The sequence below is a fragment of the Seriola aureovittata genome, chromosome 14 (genome assembly GCF_021018895.1).
Source record: "Seriola aureovittata isolate HTS-2021-v1 ecotype China chromosome 14, ASM2101889v1, whole genome shotgun sequence".
NCBI classification, from domain to species: Eukaryota; Metazoa; Chordata; class Actinopteri; order Carangiformes; family Carangidae; genus Seriola; species Seriola aureovittata.
Window position 1 is genome coordinate 17299012 of NC_079377.1, and position 19179 is coordinate 17318190.

A 19179-nucleotide genomic window follows, 5' to 3' on the forward strand; every position below is an offset into this window, starting at 1 on the left:
TTTACTTTTTTTTTTAATTTTTTGTTTGCTCCACAGGGCTGCTTGCCTCTGGTATTGATGTTTGACATTAAAGAGGACATTGAGGTGGAGCCGCAGTGTATCACAGCGCTAATGGAGCAGCTGGATGTCTTCATCAGTATCAAACCGAAGCCCAAACAGCCCAGCAAGGTATGACACCAGGCTTACACTCGCACAGCATGGGAAGTTTTAGGGGATTGTTAGCTATGCTAGTAGCAGCGTGTCGGTCAGTCCAGAGTGGAATATCTCAACAGCTATTAAATAGGTTGTGATAAAATTTTGTACACACATTCAGAGAGATCAAGAGAACGAATCATTATGACTGATTACCATGCAGTTGTGTACAGACAATCCTAACACTGGTTGATCCCCTGATTTTTCATCTAATGTCACCATCAGTTCAAAATTGCAATTTGTCTAATATTTATTTATTCCATGTTTATTTCTATAGAGACATGAATAGCACCAATGCCTCATACCACAGCATTTATAGCCTTAGCTAGTTTGCAATGCCCATTTATAGATGAGCATTTTAAAATAAAGGGAATATATGCAAAACACAAACAGTGACACAATGCTTTGGTTTATGACTATTTCCCCATAAACCTCAACTGTCCTTTGTGTTTTGTGGCAGTTGGCAAATGTTAGCATTAATCTATCATTGCCATCATGAGCATGTTGGGCAAAGCTAAATGCTCATGTCAGCATGCTAAGTAAAGCCTATCACAGCTGTTAGAATAGCTTTAGAGTCTTTAAGTTTAAAAATATATGCTTAATCAGATTTACTGTCTGTACAGAATCATACTTGCTAAGAATTTTCAGTTGCATTAAAGACTAAAACTGATTCTGATGCGCTGGCCTATGTACATTTTGCTCTTGGAGCCGATACCTTTATTTGTCAATGTTAATGTCTGTTTCAAGGGCTGATGTTGGGGCATTGAAGAGACTAGAGCAATGAAATGACTCTCTCCCACTAAACCTAAACTTCAAATAGACCTTAAAGTTCAGAAGGAGACGCGTCCTAAATTTCATCCTGAGAAAAACATTGCTGCTGTCTGTCTTGTTCAAATGTTGTGTCGGGCAGGGAAAAAATATAACTACCAAGAAACAAATAAGCCACTGTTCCATTGGAGAATTACTCCCCGTCAAATGTCACAGCATGACATTGAAGTAAATTATAGATTGCCATGTCACAATTCATCACCATTTGATGAAATTTAAAAGGAAAAACTGGAACCGTATGCTGAGGGGAATCATGCCATACCAACACTGAGAATAGTTTTGGCAAATTGACATCTGCCACAATGGGGGGAATCACAGGCTGCTCTCTCCTCGCTGTGCACGTTTCCCTTCATGGACAGGAAAAGTAAATATTTTTATTATGCCTCTGCTATTCCCACAAAAAAAATAGCTGGCTTGATTTGAATGTGTTCTTAGTAAAGTAGGTAGTAAATTGAAGGCACTCGCTTTCGCATTTCACTAAATAGGATTTGCTAACTGTGGTGCACCTGTGTTATAGTCGAAGCCAGCCTCTAATGTTACTCATGGTCTACTTATTCTACAACACATAATATTCATAATCATATTTCACCACTTGGCCCAGTCCTGACTGTCTCTTCAAGGTGCCCACGTCCCACTCTGAGCCAGGGCTCACTGCCCAAACCAGACAGGCCTGTGGGGACTGGTGTGGAGGTGCCAGTGTAAACACTGACCCAGCCCAGATCCTCTTAAGAACCCTTCACTTAAACATTTTAACGAGGTGACAGCAGTAATCCAAAAGGCCCGTCCAAATGCATTCTGTCGCCTCTGTGCTCCCGGCACTTTGGCAGAACCATAAAGGAGGGTGTGTGTGTGTGTGTCAGAGAGATTGATCGTGATTGGAATCCATTTTTCTAAAGCTCAGCACTGGCAAAACACAAAGAGCCAGGACATGATTTATGCTCGATGTTCATTTTATTTGATTATTATGATGGGCAGGGTTTCTGGTGATGTGGAAAATGTAGAAGTCATCGCTCTCACTGACTTAAAAAATTCCTGTTTCTCATTCTTTATTGTTGATACAGTGCTTCATAGTATAATAGCCACTGACTTGTATTACCTCATTCTCTTCATTCGTATCAGTCAGCTAGATATGTATTTTATGCAATAGATTAAAAAACGCTTTCTCTCAAACTTCCATGTTTCCTTCTCTCTCCCACACTGCCTCAATATTTATCCTTCTAATCTTCTCTTAATTCCCTCTTCCTTCCTCCCCTTCATGATAGTCTCCCCCTCATCCTCCCTTTCACTCCCTATCTCTGGTGCCAGCATTCTCTACCCTATCTATCCCTCCCTTCCTTCCTTCCCTCTTCTGCCTCTTTCTCATGCCCTTTCTCCCTCCTTCTCTTTCACCTCTCTCCTTCCCTCCTTCCCATTTTCTTCTTACTTCCTTATCCACCCCACCTGTCTTTTCTTGGGTTTCTCATCACCGTTTCCTTTCTCCCTCAATCTCACCCAGTCTGTGATAGTCAAGAGCGTGGAGAGGAATGCGGTGAACATGTACGAAGCCCGAAAATTCCTCTTGGGTCTGGAGAGCAACGGAGTGTCGTCCTCCTCACCCTCCGTGGTGTTGAATCCCACCACCAACGGCCCGTCCCCGTCCCTCATCTGCCCCGTTGGCCTGGACATCCTGGCCTCAGCTGGACTGGGGCTGAGCAATCTGGGTAATGACACTGTCTAGCTCGTAAAGAAATTTAGTTCCTACATGTTTGGGTTAAAAATGAATGGGCCAGGAAGGATAAGACGCTACCCTTTTTGTTTCTTTCAAGAAATGCATTAGAGATGCATTGTCTTTGTAGAGGAACTAATGTTCTCATATATCAGTTTCATTCGCGTCTGTACCAATCACACATTCCAAAACAGGGAGTCCCTTAGCAACACAATCACTGAAGATATCTGTGAGCCAGATGTCCTTAAAGCATCCTCTCACCTGGTTTACTAAATCACTGAGTGAAAGTGATTTCAAAATCTAAAATATCCAGATACAAATATCCTCCCAGCATCCACATAAATCACAGCCAGTGAATCATGGCACCATCATCTCTATATGCACTTTACAGTAGGAGCTGTTTGTCTGACTACACCATGATGCCAAGAAGTGAGTTCCACATGTGCAAATCTTTGATCAGTCAACCATCAGAAAATAACCTCAATACGAATTTAGTTGCACTTGTTTGAATGAATCATAAGCTCATGAATCATAGGATGATGAATGGTTATAATCGCGTAGGAGTTTGTTTGTCTGCAGCTCTGACCTCAACATGAAGGCATAGAGTTCAGCCTGGAACAGATGTCAGGATTTTTTTTTTCCAAGGGTGATTTTCAATAGATTGTAGTAAGAGTAGTATTATGCATAAATATTTAGCCCCAGTTTATCTGCCTTTTGCCTTCATATAATAGAGTTTTGGGCTTCAGCCTATCTAAAAACATGAAATGAGGATATGAGTAATGTGTCAAAGGCAGAAAGAAAAGCAGATAAAAGAATAAGCTGACAGGAAGCAGCTCATGGTTGTAAGCACTATTGCTGGGAATAGATCTATCACGGTGTTTCTGTAAATGCAGCATTTTTTTTATGCATCTATATTGTCAAATTCTCACCGCACCAAATTAATATTATATTATTTAGACATTTCCTTTACACATTTAAAAGAGGCAGAATATGACACTAATTTAATAATCTCCAGAATATATTTATTTTTTAGCAGTCATGGGATTATAGGTATGTAGGGAATACGGCGTAGGTGAGCACTGATATCGGGTCTGTATTTGCTTTTCATTTTGGAGAAATATAGCAAGTTGTATTTGCTTCTGATTGGAATGTATGTAGGACTTAAATTTATGGATTTTGCTTTATGTCCTCTTGTCCCCACCAAATGAAATGGGACAATCAAATAAAAAATACAACATGCCATGATGTACCACTACAGTAGAAAGTGTTTCTTGCTGCCTGGTTTAAACCTAGGGGCCTGGGGGTGAAGCTGTGGACGGCCACATCCTGGCCTTTAGTAATTGCTACATGCTTCTCTTCCTCAGATTACAGGCCAGTCTGCCAGAAGAATCCCTGGCCTTATTCCTGGAGCCAAACTAGCCCCTTGTTAAAGCCACAGACCTGCTTCTTTCTGTTTTCATACACTGTGTTTGGGTAAAGACACCAAGCACCACATTGTTGGTGCTCTCAATAACATGGTTTAGCTGGGTATGAGGACGCACTAGATGTGTTCTTTTTGCATCCATGACCTTGTAGAAATTGAAGAAATTCTTCCTCTCATTTGCTGTCTGGTTGATGGCAGTTTGATGGAATTCCAGTTAAATAGCTGGAAGACCAAGATTATTTTCTGAGGGCCTTAGTGTAACGTGTGATTAGCTTGAAAAATTGCTCTGTGCTTTGACAGGACCACCGCTGATGTATCCATCTCCTGCTGTCTCCTTTCTGCCCCCCGTTCCTTTCTGTTGTCCTCAGGTTTCCTGGGTGCAACGGCGGCCCACTCCCTCACCACCTCGGCTGCCCCAAATGCTGTCCTCAACAGCTTAAACTCCTCCATGAGCCCCCTGCAGACACCGAGCCCCAGCACCCCCACACCCTCCCCCTCACTGTGGCCCAGTTCACTCACCAGCACCCAAGGTCCGAATGCTGGATTTCTGATGTCTTTTTTATTTTTTTTTTGCTCTACTGCTCTTTCATTTTATGCATATTTCAAAGTACAGGGATTATTTTTTTTAATCCAGTGTGATATTGTAGAGAGATTATACTGTACATCATAGTAAAACCATGCAAAGTTAATTGTTGGACTTATCCTGCAGCTACTGATCTCCTTATCATTATTTCAGTTGTTTTTTTGAATGAATGTGTAGCTGCATAGACAGACAGAAGCTTACAGACCTTGTAGATAATTGTAACCCTTTTCTCCTTTGAATTATTCAAGTTTAAAAAGTTGCTGATGCTACGTTCTTTCCTTTCAGGCTTCTCATCTCCACTGATGCTGCACCCTGCCACCCAGGCCACCCTGAGTAGCATCCTGCTGTCAGGTGTGCAGGGTTACACACAGAGTACACCGTCCCCTCCGCCTGGCCTCGCCCCCATAGACAAGCAGCCCAACGGGGTTCCTGACTGCACCAAGGGCCCCTGCACTCTCAATGGACATGTCAAGGTTGGCCCATTTATATACTGTATGCTGCATTACTTGGAGTTCACTTTAAACTTTTTTGTTTGGTAAATATCATTTTTCATGTATTATTTCTCTTACTTCATGTGAATGTTTGTGTGTGCATATTTGTGCAGCATCCTGGCTCAGTCTATGGGAGGATAGCAACTGCATCACTTGCAGAAACAGTTTTGAGTCCAGCTCCATGTGACTCGGTCCAGGAGGCCAGTGGACACAGTCCATCAGAACCGCTGTCGAGCAAGTCCAGTCCAGATGAAGGTATTCCTCACAGCTCAACTATCCTGGCACGCACACTATGAAAAATGTTGTTGTTGTTGACCAATTAGATGTGGTTTTCGTAAGTTCGTAAGTTTCGTAAGTGGCCAGACAGAATCCTGCATAACTGTAATAATTTGTTTTTATTTTTATATTTTAGTTTTTTATTGTATCATATTAGGTCATTTTCCAAAAAAAACTAAAAGAGTTATGCTATTGTCTGTTTTCAAAGAGCAAAATACTGAAAATTGCATCATCTCCCCGTGTCACAAAGGCCCATGTTCAGCCTGAAATTTATGACTGTGAAGGTTGTACAGACTGAAAAACATTTAAAACATGTCCACATCTGTTTTCAATTTATTCACAAAGCTTATTCAGCCCTACAGAATACAGAGGCTAGAGCTTATTCGCTAATCACCTCCCATTCAAGAAAAAGTCAACCCTATCCTGCTCAACTTTGTAAGTTATTAGGCGAGCAGAGCACCCACATGTCTGTCATCTGGAATGTCTACCTTTTCTAGTGAGCCAGTATATTACTACTATTAAATCATTTTTATGATTAATCTGATCTAAAAGACTGTTTTGTTTGGGCATGTTATTTAAAGGAAATTATTGTTTTCTCCTAGGCTAAGAAGTCAAATCTAAAAGTCTTCTTGTATCAGGAATTTGGCCCTCCTGTGAGTCACTTAAAATCTTGGGATTAATGTGTGATTATAACCTTGGACAGACAAGATTTTTGAGTTGTTAACATTTTCGACTCTGCTGGACCTCGGCCTTGCAGACTTAACATAAATATCCAATTTAAACTTTTCCACTTGAGATTTATGTAACCCTTAAACCCACTTTGAGGAAAACGCCTTGAATGAACTTATTTCTATTCCTCCATACTGTCCTCCGAACCTCATACTCTCCTCTGACTACTTTTACTGTGTTGGAGCGGAGACAGATTAACTGCTGGTCTCCTAGCGGTTCAGAAAGGCCCTCATTTCCTCTGTGTCTTACACTCGCGGTTTTCCCCTCAAACCTTCACTCTCACGCGTCTCGTTTTTCCCCGCTGTTTTCTGAGCCGGTCCTCCCCGAACGCAGCGTGTCCTGGTAAGGTTTCCTCTCCCGCTCTTACCTCCTCCTGTGTCCCAGAATGTGTTTGGACTGGCTCACCCAGTCCGACTCGACTCTGCGTTGTGGAATGAGGGAATGCTGGGGGAACTGTTCAAACATTAAACACCAGAGAGCTTCATTAGATTGACTGACATCATATTATTTTACGTTATACAGCACACCATGCACATTCAGATATTCCTGATTATAAACGTGCATACGCTCATGCACGTCCTCTTACACAGAGCAGGTTCCTGTCAGGCTGATAGTAGAGAAGCAGATGAAAACCACCATAATTACAGCTGCTGTGTTTTTAATTAATCCAGGATCCCAGCTGAGACATGTCACACTTTAATGCGTGCACACATACTGTACTTATGCCCACCAAGCTACACACACTCCTTTATGCTGAGCGACCCGGTCGCTGCTGAGAACAGACTTAGTTCTCATAATATTGTGTATTTTCTGTACAGAGGACAGCTGTAAACTCTATATCTGTGTTTTCACATTGTTTAAAGTTGTACCAATTAACTAGAAAGAAATAAAGTGATAATCCAGATATGCTTGTGTTTTATTTTCTTTCAGGCTCTGACACATTTGTGGAAGTGGGCATGCCCAGAAGCCCCTCTCACTCAGCCAATGGGAGCGAGCTGAAACAAATGCTGGCTTCATGTAAGACGTCATCAGGGAAACGACAGGCTGTGGAGCTCCTGCAGGGCACCAAAAATTCTCATCTACAGTACGTTTGAATCTAGAGATGATTCACAGCTCGTCTTGGTACTGTTTAGCATCCCCTCTGAGATCATTTAAAGCTCATGCTGTTACAGTTTGGCAGGCCTCTATTAATCCCTTTAGACGTGGACAAAGTGAGGATAGCCACAGAAACACTTGGGTGAAATTGAATTCAGTCAATCTCATTCAAATTTTGAGTTTAAGTACTGGCTGCCATATGGGCTGGGCTCACACAGACTCACCCTGAACAGCATGGTTTATTAGAATAACCAACTGTAACTTGTGTGCACTCAAACCCAATGAGCCAGGAACAATAACAGCCTCAGTGATAATGTGAGGAGAAGATGAGATGGAAGAGAGGTTATGCAATGCTTTGCCTCTGTACTTGTTTTTTGTAGCTCTTTAGGCTACATTTCTGAGCCCACGATACTCTATCTGCGTGTAATCCCAACAGCTCTGACTGTCTTCTCTCGGATGCCGAGTCCAGCTCGTCAGACAGTCCTGTGGCGGATAAGAGGGCACCGGGTAGCGAGCGGGCGGCTGAGAGGGCAGCACAGCAGAACGAGAGGGAGAGAATCAGGCTGGCACCACAGACCTCATTCGCTAACATGCAGGTACATTCATGCATCCAACACACACGCATGTGTAATACACAGCTTTGGTGGTATGAAGGAATAAAGGAATAAAACTGCTGTCTTTTCAGGCATTTGACTATGAACAGAAAAAGCTGTTGGCAACCAAAGGTAAGCTGGCATTTGTGTCTGGACATTGTCATTAGTAGTGCCTGGGTGTTGCCCTTCACTTAGCTTTATATGAAGACATATTCACCTATACATAATCAAAAGGTCACATCTTCCAGTAAAAGTCATGGATTTATCTTATGGCTCCTGAAAATGTATCTTTGAAAGAGGACTCTTATCCCTGTGCATATGACCAAAAATATATAGTCTTCAGTTCAATTTAATTGCATTTAATTGCATTGTTCAAATAAACAAAACATTATCTAAAAATTGAGTTAAGTAGACGCATAACATTTACCACATGTAACATTATAACTGGTGTGAAGAAATTGTTTTATGTGATTAAAAATGAGTTGGTCACATTCAGGCAATCTACATTACATTTGTTTGACATTATCTCTGTATAGGTGTATGTGTGCATCACTTAATGTCTGTATTCACACAGCTATGCTAAAGAAGCCTGTGGTGACTGAGGTGCGAACCCCTACCAATACTTGGAGTGGCCTGGGCTTCTCAAAATCCATGCCAGCTGAGACCATCAAGGAGCTGCGGAGAGCCAATCACGTTTCATACAAGCCCAGCATGAGCACCACATACGAGGTCAGACCTACAGACAGTGTTTGCCATTCTTGAGTACATACAATGCTTTTGGACCCTATATTGAGATGCAGTGCCGTCATTCAGAACGCCTTGTTGATGTTTGGATTGCCTTCGCCTCTTTATTCTCTCGCAGGGTTCCCCACTGTCCTTGTCTCGATCCAGCAGCCGGGAGGGCGTGGGGAATGGCAGTGACTCGGACAACTGGCGAGAAAGAAACGGCACCGGTAACGGACTGCCCGGTCACGCCGAGTTCGCCTCTGCTGTCAGCAGCCCCAAGAGGAAGCAGAACAAATCTGGTCAGTGTAACATCTTTTTCTAGTATCTCTGCTACAAGGACAACAAACAAGAACTCATCATTTCTAAGCGTTGTATTGGCAAACTATACAAGCATCAGTTTGTTAGTACAGATGCTCCTCAGCAAAGTTTATCAGAATGTGGTTCTTCCATTTGTGGCACTGATGGAATAATTTCATAGAAGTACTTAATAGATTAAAAGGTCACATTTTCCATTTCATTCTGTGTTTAATGAGCTTCACAAAAATACCGCACCATTAATTATGAAACACTGAAGAGAACAGACGAAGTATACACTCCAGAGAAAACACAGTCTACCATCAGAGGTGAACTTGTTTTAAACCTTCAGTGTGAGCACACGTCTCTCCACACCGAGAGCTTGGCATATTCATGCTTGTGTGTTTTGCTGATTCGTGCACTCGGTGCTCTTCAGCTAGCTTCCATTGAAGCTGCCTGGCTTACCAATCTAACACTAGCCTGTAAAACAGGATCTGTGTTGGTCTCATTTAATGTAGCACATTAAATTTTGTCATGTGACTTTCATCACTTAAGCTTATGTAAAAACATTATGACCACTTTATGCTAAATGTACTGTAGTTTATTTCTTACATCTGTGATAGCTCACAGATGTGAAAACTCTTTTTTTGCTTCTACTTCTAAAATATCACCATTATGTGTTTTTCTTTTTTTTTTGCCTTAATCCTGCCATGGACAGCTGCAGAGCATTACCTCAGCAGCAGCAACTACATGGACTGTATCCCTTCGGTAACTGGCAGCAACGGCTGCAGCCTGAGCTCGTCTCTGAAAGGCTCAGACCTGCCTGAGCTGTTCAGCAAGCTCGGCCTGGGGAAGTACACAGACGTCTTCCAGCAACAAGAGGTAGTGTAGAACATGAACTCACGTCTTTTAGTGTTATGATTTAAACTGAGGGACTGTCTGACCTGAAGAAAGGCACAAGCTTTTTCCGTAACTGCTTTCCATAACTTTTTTTATCCATGCTAGTAGCGTGGCTCAAGGAAGGGCAATGTCGGTCCACCACTTTGATCTAGACCAAAATATTCCAATAACTATTGGATCAAGTGAGATGATATTTTGTGCAGCCATTTATGGTCCCCAGAGGATGAATCCTACTGACTTTGGTGACCGCTTTGCTTCTTCCTCACACATATGCGTTGGAGGATGGCATGTAGAGTATGTTAATTGTTCTAGTCATGACAACTATGTTTGAAGGTCTATTACTGCAGTAGAAGATGCCAAGTTGTGGCAATAGTAGTGCTAAATGGACATGTTTCTTTCTCCAGATTGACCTCCAGACATTCCTGACTCTAACAGACCAGGACCTGAAGGAACTGGGCATCACCACCTTTGGGGCCCGCAGGAAAATGCTGCTCGCCATCTCAGGTACAAATGAAGAGGAGCATGTGTTTGTTACAGTTTACAGTTTCAAATTCAGAATTGACAAAAAACATTAACATAAGAACAGATATGGTAGAGAGATTTCCCACACACGGCCACCATGACATTAGTCATTTTCTGATGCCAGCTGGAGCCGCCAGCTCACTCCTGCTGAAGGCAGTGCACACAAATTGGTTTATGTGCTTCAATAATGTTTCCTATTTTGTCTTTCGTTGCCTTAGTGGAGCCCAGCTGTGCAGAAGACAAAATGTGTATGCCAACTTCACCCCTGCAAACCATTGAATTTCAAAATTATATGTGGCCCTTTTTATTGAGAAAGCTCTAACAGAGAAGGTCAAGACAAATACTGTTCCAAATAATTTATTTTGTAAAGATACGAGAAAACATGCTGCAGTAATTCGCACCAATAGGAGTAAATGGCATTAAGACACATTCTTCTTAGATGACTGATATTTCTCCAGTTGCTCCAGCTGCCTCCCTGATGCTCATGTAGACCCTGTCCTGTCATTGCACTGGATCCAAAATGAATGTTGTTGTCGGTGTCACACTTCATTACTGATGTCATATTTTGGAGATTGTAATAGCTGGAGTTGTTAGGCTGCAGAAGTTCATCATGCACGTGTTGGGATCATGAGCTTCCTGGATATTCTGCAAATGTTCAGTTCACAAACATCAGACCGGAGCCAGGGGTGACAGTGAGAGCAACGAGGGGAAATGGCCAGGCCAGTGCTGTGATTATTAAGGAAGCAGAGTGATCCAAGGCTAGAGTTGGTTTTGCTGCCTGACGCCTCAGCCAAATACAGGTCAACTTTAATCTCAGCCGACGGACTCTGTGGCTCCAAAAGGGGAACATGCATGTCTCTGTCTGTCTCTTTGTCTTTCTGTGTTTTTGCCTCTCATAATAAAGAGATAGAATGCCAGTCAAGGCAATCCAGGTTTTAACTTCCTGCCGATTTTCCAGTAAAAAGAGCTATTGGAGCACGCCGCCTGTCTCCAGTGATCTAACTGAAGGTTTATACTGGCAGCGACACAACGCAGCTATCATATGAATAACCCAGAGATGCCAGGGTGTGCTTCTGACATTTTTATGAAAGCATTTTATTCAAGCTAATGTGTAAAACCAGATGGACACAAAGAAGACTTTTGTTTATCTGAGGAAATGTGATCCTGATTTGAATCCAATATTCTTGTCACTGTTGATCAATGGAGGCTAAAAACAAATGTTACTTGAGACCACCTTACAACGCCCATCGACATGTTGTTGTTCCGACACGGCCCGTGTATATATAATATATATAGTATATATATTTATTTATTTCTTCACTCATCTTTACGACTGCTGACGTTTTGTGGTACTTTTTTCCCCCCACAGAACTAAACAAGAACCGGAGGAAGCTATTTGAGCCACCCATCAGGTCCTCCTTTCTGGAAGGGGGTGCGAGCGGCCGCCTCTCCCGCCAGTTTCACGCAGACATGGCCAGCGTCAGTGGACGATGGTAGGCTCCTTCAGACCTCCAGCCCTTCTCAGAACCGTCCATGATGGAGATCAGCCTCCAGTGTCTTTCTGCGCCTCAGCAGGCCAGGTTTCAGTGGTTGTTTACCTTTATTCAGCTTTAGCTGAATTAAGACTGTTCAGAATGTTGTCGTTGCCATATAGTATAAATATATATGTATTAAAAAAAAGCCATAGTTTTACCTGAAGTGCCAACAAGAAAAAAAGGGATTTCTCAGACACATGAGGTTCAGTGTTCACTCCTTATAGAGCCATTCAGTCTATCTGGAGCATTTATATATGAAGGTTGTTGTTATGGTTCTGAAGAAAGGGTACTGTCCAGTATTTCTGTCCACTTTTTGTTCAAGGGAACAGGCAGAATGATTAGTACAATCATTTTACACATTGATGCTACCTGCATTTGTATTATGCTGTTGTATCAGTGACATGCACTTTAACAATACTAGACTTTTGCCTGTGAGAGCCTAATTCCTTAGACTGAAGTAATGATAACTATGCATTTTTTTATTGACTAAAAGCACAGATGCATTTTGTACCAAACCAAATGTAAGCACTTAGCCAGTGAGATTAGGGCGCCACCAAATGAAGTGCAAAATGGGTCAGCACACCAAAGTGGTGACTTCATCAACTTTAACACATCTACCAAAGGAACGTATCATTGTGGATTGTGGCCTTTGACCTTTGGCTGCCTTTAGTGTTTTCATTGGTGGACATTCCTCCAAGGTCAGTGTTTGTGTGTCCAACCACAGTCTGTTTGTCTGTCTGTGTATTTCTAGACAAAACAAAAAAAAAATCAAATATTTTGTACTCATTATGCATTATGATTTTATTTTTAGTTTTTATTACCATTTTAGGGGAATGGGTGGGATGTTTAACGGTAATCAGTTTACATATGTATTTTTTATACGTTCATGAATGAGTTTCTATGATTTTGTTATTAGATTATTAGTATCTTTTACTTTTTCCCTGCCCCTTAATCTGTGGAGCCGTAACATGGCTGTGCCATTAAGACAGCAGCAGAGACATGAGGCAGTAAGGCTAAGCTTTACAGGCCTCTCTCTGATTGTGTCAACAGGCATCTTTCTGTGGTTCTCCCTTCTGTTTGTTTATATTGCATGGTCTTTTGTCTCATCTGTTATTTGTCAGTGTTGGCCTCCCTGCGGTCCCAACTGTGTGCCTAAAATCTCAATGCACTCCTCCATATACCCAGAATAGGAGTTTCTATGGTAGAACTGTGTGCCCTTTTTTTGTCTTTCTATTCACTGGCTGTCCCACTTAGAGCAAGGAAAGACCTCGTGACAGAGCATGACCATGCCTTTGTAGTAAAAGGTGCCAATGTACATAACTAGTTTTTCAGCAGGGAGATATTTTGTTAAGAACACTAATATTTTGGTCTGACCTTGCTCTCCAGATAGGAGGTGCATCACACAAAGAACCAGTATATTCACAGCCAAGCTAGTTTCATATGAGCATTTCTGTGAGACACAAATAAGGAAGCAGAGTCATCAAAAGGACTGAGATTTCAGATAAAAACAAATAAAAATCTGGAATTTTCTAGTATCAGTCTTGCAATCTAATATATCCAGAAACCCTGGTTAAGCAGTGTTTAATGAAGTAACAGGATTATGCATGCAGCAGCAGCGTTTATCATTAAAGCTTATATTTGTTCTGGGCTCCTGTATTATATTCAGTCATGTGTTTTGAAAAGGAAAACCTCCTTTTCCAACAGTTCATTAACTTTGGATAACTCTAGTGTTTTTTTGTGTGATGTTCTTAAGATTTATCTGAGGATTTAGTCTACAAGCCGACCCATCTTCCAAGGTCCTGAGCATTTCGTATCAAGTGCAATTAAGTGTCTCTTTGTAGATTTTTTTTTTTTTCATTCTTTTTTTTTTCTGGGAAAATGTGTTTATATTTGCAGTACAATAAGTATAAAAGCTCAGACTGAAGAATTTCCTATCTTGGTTTAAATGAGAGTACAGTGTATAAAATCTATTAAGTATGTAGAGGACGCTTCTGAGAAATTATCACTGTCGAGTGCATGAGCATTTATCTAGACAATGTAGCTATGATAAAAAAAAAAAAAGTACCAGCAGTCCTCATGTAATCTCGGAAAGAAGTCAGTCATTTGTTGCCTCTCTTCGATTCACAATGATCCCTTTTAAGGTGATTTGTTGTTTATCATATTCACTTTTAACCACTTTTCCACCCTCCCTCGCATCTGATTTGAGCCATTCTCAATGTGGTTGTCAAGTTAATAACACTATACTAAATATGTTCTGACATGGTTGCTGACGCCAACCAGGTAATTGTCTTTTTTTTTTTGTTTTGTTTCGTTTTGTTTTCTTTGAAGTCTTAAGGGACCTGTGTTGCATGTCAGGAACCCTTCTCTCACCCCATGTCTCCTCTCTGCCTCTTTGCTGTCGACTGCCGTATAGAGGCAAAAAAAAAATGCCAAAAGGTAAAGAAAAGAATAAATGTAAAAAAAAATAAAATAAACAAAAAAACTGAAAAAAGTGGAAGGATTCTTTATCCTGAGAGGAAAACTGGGGCCAGTTCGCCCCCACTCATCATGGTACTACATTGAAACTGTTGAGCACTGATTCTCCCAGTGCTGTGACTCGTGTTCCTGCCTAGCAGACATTTGTTTTCATCCTTCACCTTGTTCGGATGTGTTTGCTCGGAGGGCAGTAGAGGTTCTTGTCTCATCAAGTGAATGTTGTTTAAAAAAATAAATAAATAAAAAAATATTGATGCATGTTATTGCAGATTTATTACGGATCAGTGAAGGGACTCATTAAGTCAAAAAAGTTTACTGCCAGCTTGTCTAGTCTTTGCCCTTTGCCCTAGAATCGTTTCACAATTATGTCTTTGATTTGTTGTGTTAGTCATATTGTTGTTCCCAAAGGGATTTATTTGAAGGAGTCTTTGTACTGCAATCAAATGGTACATTTATAATAAATGTAAACCACTAAGGAAATGATGTATTACATAACTTTTGTACAACTTTTTCATCTTATACAACCATTGTTTTTGTGTGAGAAAGGTACAATTCTGCACAAAGTTCCAGAGAATTTGTGTATAAACATTGCCATGTGGCCAAAGCTCTGTTCACTGTTGATGCTATTGTTATTCTAACTGTATTGTACTACAGACATAAACAGAAGACTTTTTGGAGAAACTATCAAGCAGGCAAAAAAAAATGTTTGTTCAAACATTCAAATGATATTATGAAGGTAATAAATGTATGCAAACAAAATTTATTTTTTTGTTGTTTTTTTTTTTTTTTGCATATCACGGAACTGTTAGGACTGACAAAGCATCAGTGTCAATAATGGTTTTATGTATCTTCTCCATAGTCTCAGTCTGGAAGGAAGATGATATTAGCTTTAAGCTCTCAGGAAATCCAGGATTACAGTATCTGTAAGTCGCTGTAACCTTGCTACCTCCAGAATGTTCTGCAAGCAGCTAAAAAAAAGTGTTATAATCACTGTTCACAAGCACAGATACACTGAAATTGGTACATTTTTAGATATCATATGTGCAAAAAAATACCACTGACAAATTTAGTACCCATAAAGAATGATGTTTATAAATAAGAGCTAATTGCCTGGCTGTGCACAACATTTACGTCATCTTGGTGTCTCTGTTTGAAAGCCTCACAGATGACCACAATGAAAAACACACTCTGCAAGTCGAGAAACAACCCAGTCCCATGAGATGTGGTTACAGCGCCATGCTTGCCTACATGATGCCTAATCCGCATAGCCAGGATCTGCTTAATCCAAGCAAATGAATCTGCTGCAACTGGCAGAGACAACATATATTGTAATGCATGAGAGCAAATTCATTTTAAGCTCAGTCTCAAGTGTGGGGTTTGTAAATTACTGTCCATCTGTCTTGTCCACCTGGTTACTGGACCATCAAAGAAGTAGAAATTACTTTGTCGATTACTTTTTCATCATCATTTTCATCATAAGTCATCCATTTGAGTGAGGTCACGGTCACAAACTCTCTGAACTGTGTCACCAGGCACATTTACATTAAGCCAGGACAGTGTCTCTTATTGAATATGAGCAGCTCAGCAAAATTTAGAGAATGAGACAACCGACTGAAGAACAGACAACCACTTGGCTCGATGCATTGTTTTCTGGCTAAATACTGTGCTCTGCATTGCAAACAACACAGGCAGTTTGATTGAAAACCTCAAGGGGGCAGTATTGCCACTTATAATGCCTCGCTTCTCTAGTTAAAAAAAAAAAAAAGGAACAATGGTTACTCAGCAACACATCATTACATGTTCACAAATGAATTCATTACTTAATTACTGGTGGTTTATTTGTGGGATTTAACAAAAATGCTTGAAAAACAAAATGCGATTTACTGAGACTGGAGACATTGTAACTAACAAAACATACAGTAGGCATCACTACTAATATATATCTTACTTTGTGATTATAAGAATTTAGGTTTTGAAATGTAGAGATTTTAGAGGAAATGGGGTGTGTGTATTTGCGTGTGTGTCTGTGACTGCATGCATGTTGACAAAATATAAAACAAACACTTTCTCAACCAGCATGTTGGCTGAGGTGAGGAAAGTGATTCAATTTTCCATTTCATTTATGCTCATATTAACTGCTCCAAACCTCAGCCACAGGCCTCTGTGGTTATGGCGGCAAATTAATGTTCAGATGGCACAGACAGAGCAAGAGACTCTCATCCAACGCAAATGAGCGCTTAACAGAAACAGGTGGTGCCACTGAACTATGTTCTGTGGCAGCTTGTGACTCACTCACTTTCTCCCCCTCTGTCATTATTTTCCACAGGAGCTTTTGCGAGGTGAAGAACACAGAACGCCTTCATGTTTACATAACACCAGAGCACTGAATAGGATGTAAATACTGGTATGTCATCCTGAGGAGTTCGGGGGTAATGTGTAGGAAGGATGTTAAGAAAACATTTGTTATGATGTCAGCTTCCAAGTCCTCATGATAAATAGATCAGAATTACAGTAACCTAAAATTCCAGTTTTACCATACTCAGAAAATAGTATGATGTTAAAGTAGATCTGGCTTCCACAGGAACAAATAGACTTAGCATTTTACCCCATATAAAACCCACACATGCACCAAGTGTAATAGTAAAAGCTTTAAAATCACAAATATCAAAGTCTTTCTTTGTCTCACTTAGGGCAGTTATATGTATGGCACAGCTGGCAATCATTCTCAGTGGCCAGCATGACTAATTTCAATTTCATGTTCTATTGTGAGAGACAGGGAGAGTGAGAGCTGACTAAATTGCAGAGAAAAGAAGCGATGGGCTTTTTAACACTAACCAACCGTGCATTTATTCAGCATCCTGGTGGCCTCCCCACTTGAAGACCAGCAGAGTCGACAGCATCACATATTGTTCTCATGGGCAGCTTGCTTCTGCAGGAAAGGTGTAAATGAGAGAAGCTGTGACTTGGTTGCTGCCTCACATTACCTGGCTCTTATCCAGTGGAAAATATGCTCACAGTGTCTGATACAGTAAGTCTGGCTCTTTGTGTCTGTCTACCTTCTTTTTCTTTCTTAAGCAAAATTACACAAATCTCTCTAAGACAGAAAATGTCCCTACTGTTTCCTACTGCCGCTCTTAGTGCACTCAGTCACATGCTTCCAGTATGAGATTGAGCAGTAATAATGCAACTGATGTTCACTGAACACGTTAACACTGTGAATATGCACATAGAGGCTGACAATTTCTTTCTACAAAAAAAAGCCACAAAGCCCCAAAACTGTCTTTTTGTATTACTTTCATTTATTTGCTTTTTTTTTCTCTTTTCAGCATAAGCCAGACTATTTAAAATATGACAGCTATTTTGGTTTCAACCTTACAGGCATGTTTTCTTAGGAAGAAAAAATTTTGGTCCAACCCCAAGTGAAGCTTAGTTCAGTCAGGAAGACAACTTTTCATAACCTTACTGTCTCTTGTTTAAGTTTTTTCTTATTCCACTTCCAGTTCAGGTTATTTAATCCATTTACTTCAACTGGTCCAGTTGTGCCTCAATCTGTGTTAACCAGTCATCTTGTTGCTGTCACAATGTAAAACCTAACCTCTTTGGGCTGCTGTCATTTCAGTGTCTGACTGATCAACCTCCATCTCCAGTCTTCATTACAGCCAGAGATCCATGAGATCCCCAGTAATCCCCCTCCAGGTCTCATCCATCCACATCTGTCTATGCAGCTCATGACAAAAACAACAATTCCACAGTGAGGTATGATTGGCAAATACTTTTCATATACATGATATCTCTTTAGAGGACTAGATTAACATTTTGGGAAATATGCTTGTTCACTTTGTTGCTAAAAGGTGGCTGAGAAGATGGATACCACTCTTATAACTGTGCACTAAATATGAAGCTGCCAGCAGCAGCTCAGTTTAGCATAAAGACTGAAAACAGGGACATAGCTAACCCACCCTTACAAAACCCACCTACAAGGATCTTTAAAACTCACTAATTAGCACATTATATCTTTCTTGTTTAATGTTTTTTAGCCAGGCGGCCAACGGAGACTCCAGGATGTTATTGTTCCCAGCCAAGTAATAGTCAGGCACATAACTCTATGTTAAACAACGAGTTGTTAGTTTTTGTACCAGTTAAACAAACATTAGTATATATATTATTATATAGATATTATATGCTAGTCAGTTAGCTTTAAAGGTACTGGTAGATGGATTTTTGTCACCTTCCGACAGAGCCAGGCTAGTTGTTTCCCCCAGTTTCCAGTCATTGTGCTAAGCTAAGTTAGCCAGCCGCAGACATTAGCGCAATATTGATATTGATCAATACTGATGAATATCGATCATCTAACTTTATGCAACAAAGCAAATGAATATTTCCCAAAACCGTCATACTGTTTTTCTTATGTTGTGCACCCTCAGTTAAACCTGTTTTATTTATAAATCTTTCAGCCTTGCTTTTAATTATTCTCCCTGATTAAAGTGTGTGCCATTGCTGCTGAATGCTAGCAAAACACTGAATTTCATTAGTCTTTATATTTTACTGTAACATCAGAAAGGATGATGAAGGTTTTTCATTCTTGAAAAGCTCAGATAAACTGGGATTTCATTTGGAGACTGAGGGACACACATGGCCATTATCAGTCAAACTGGGGCGAAGCTAAGGCAGAGCTCACACTGCAAATCAATGACACGCTTCATTTGCTGCCCGCAGACAATTGTGTTTATGGTACAGAGTAACACACACACAGACACACACACACACACACATTGAACCCTGGAGACTTGATATTGTTTGCTGCTAATGTAA

The 19179-nt window shown here is 40.7% G+C and overlaps 2 protein-coding genes across 2 annotated transcripts in view; both read left to right on the forward strand.

Moving 5' to 3' along the window:
• LOC130181329 (protein bicaudal C homolog 1-like) overlaps nt 1–15122 on the forward strand; it is a 54732-nt gene extending 39610 nt beyond the window's left edge. Inside the window, exons 9-21 of the mRNA XM_056395420.1 lie at nt 37–168; nt 2516–2720; nt 4517–4678; nt 5017–5204; nt 5336–5477; nt 7158–7311; nt 7759–7918; nt 8008–8047; nt 8490–8644; nt 8778–8940; nt 9654–9817; nt 10240–10339; nt 11727–15122. Coding sequence (XP_056251395.1) covers nt 37–168; nt 2516–2720; nt 4517–4678; nt 5017–5204; nt 5336–5477; nt 7158–7311; nt 7759–7918; nt 8008–8047; nt 8490–8644; nt 8778–8940; nt 9654–9817; nt 10240–10339; nt 11727–11854 — 1893 coding nt within the window. The 3' untranslated portion in view covers nt 11855–15122. The remainder of the gene's footprint in view (nt 1–36; nt 169–2515; nt 2721–4516; nt 4679–5016; nt 5205–5335; nt 5478–7157; nt 7312–7758; nt 7919–8007; nt 8048–8489; nt 8645–8777; nt 8941–9653; nt 9818–10239; nt 10340–11726) is intronic.
• A 2134-nt stretch (nt 15123–17256) lies between these two features.
• The window catches only part of LOC130181388 (phytanoyl-CoA hydroxylase-interacting protein-like), a 32164-nt gene continuing 30241 nt past the window's right edge, over nt 17257–19179 (forward strand). The window contains exons 1-2 of the mRNA XM_056395575.1: nt 17257–17395; nt 17987–18123. The gene's annotated coding sequence lies outside the window, so the exon portion shown is untranslated. The remainder of the gene's footprint in view (nt 17396–17986; nt 18124–19179) is intronic.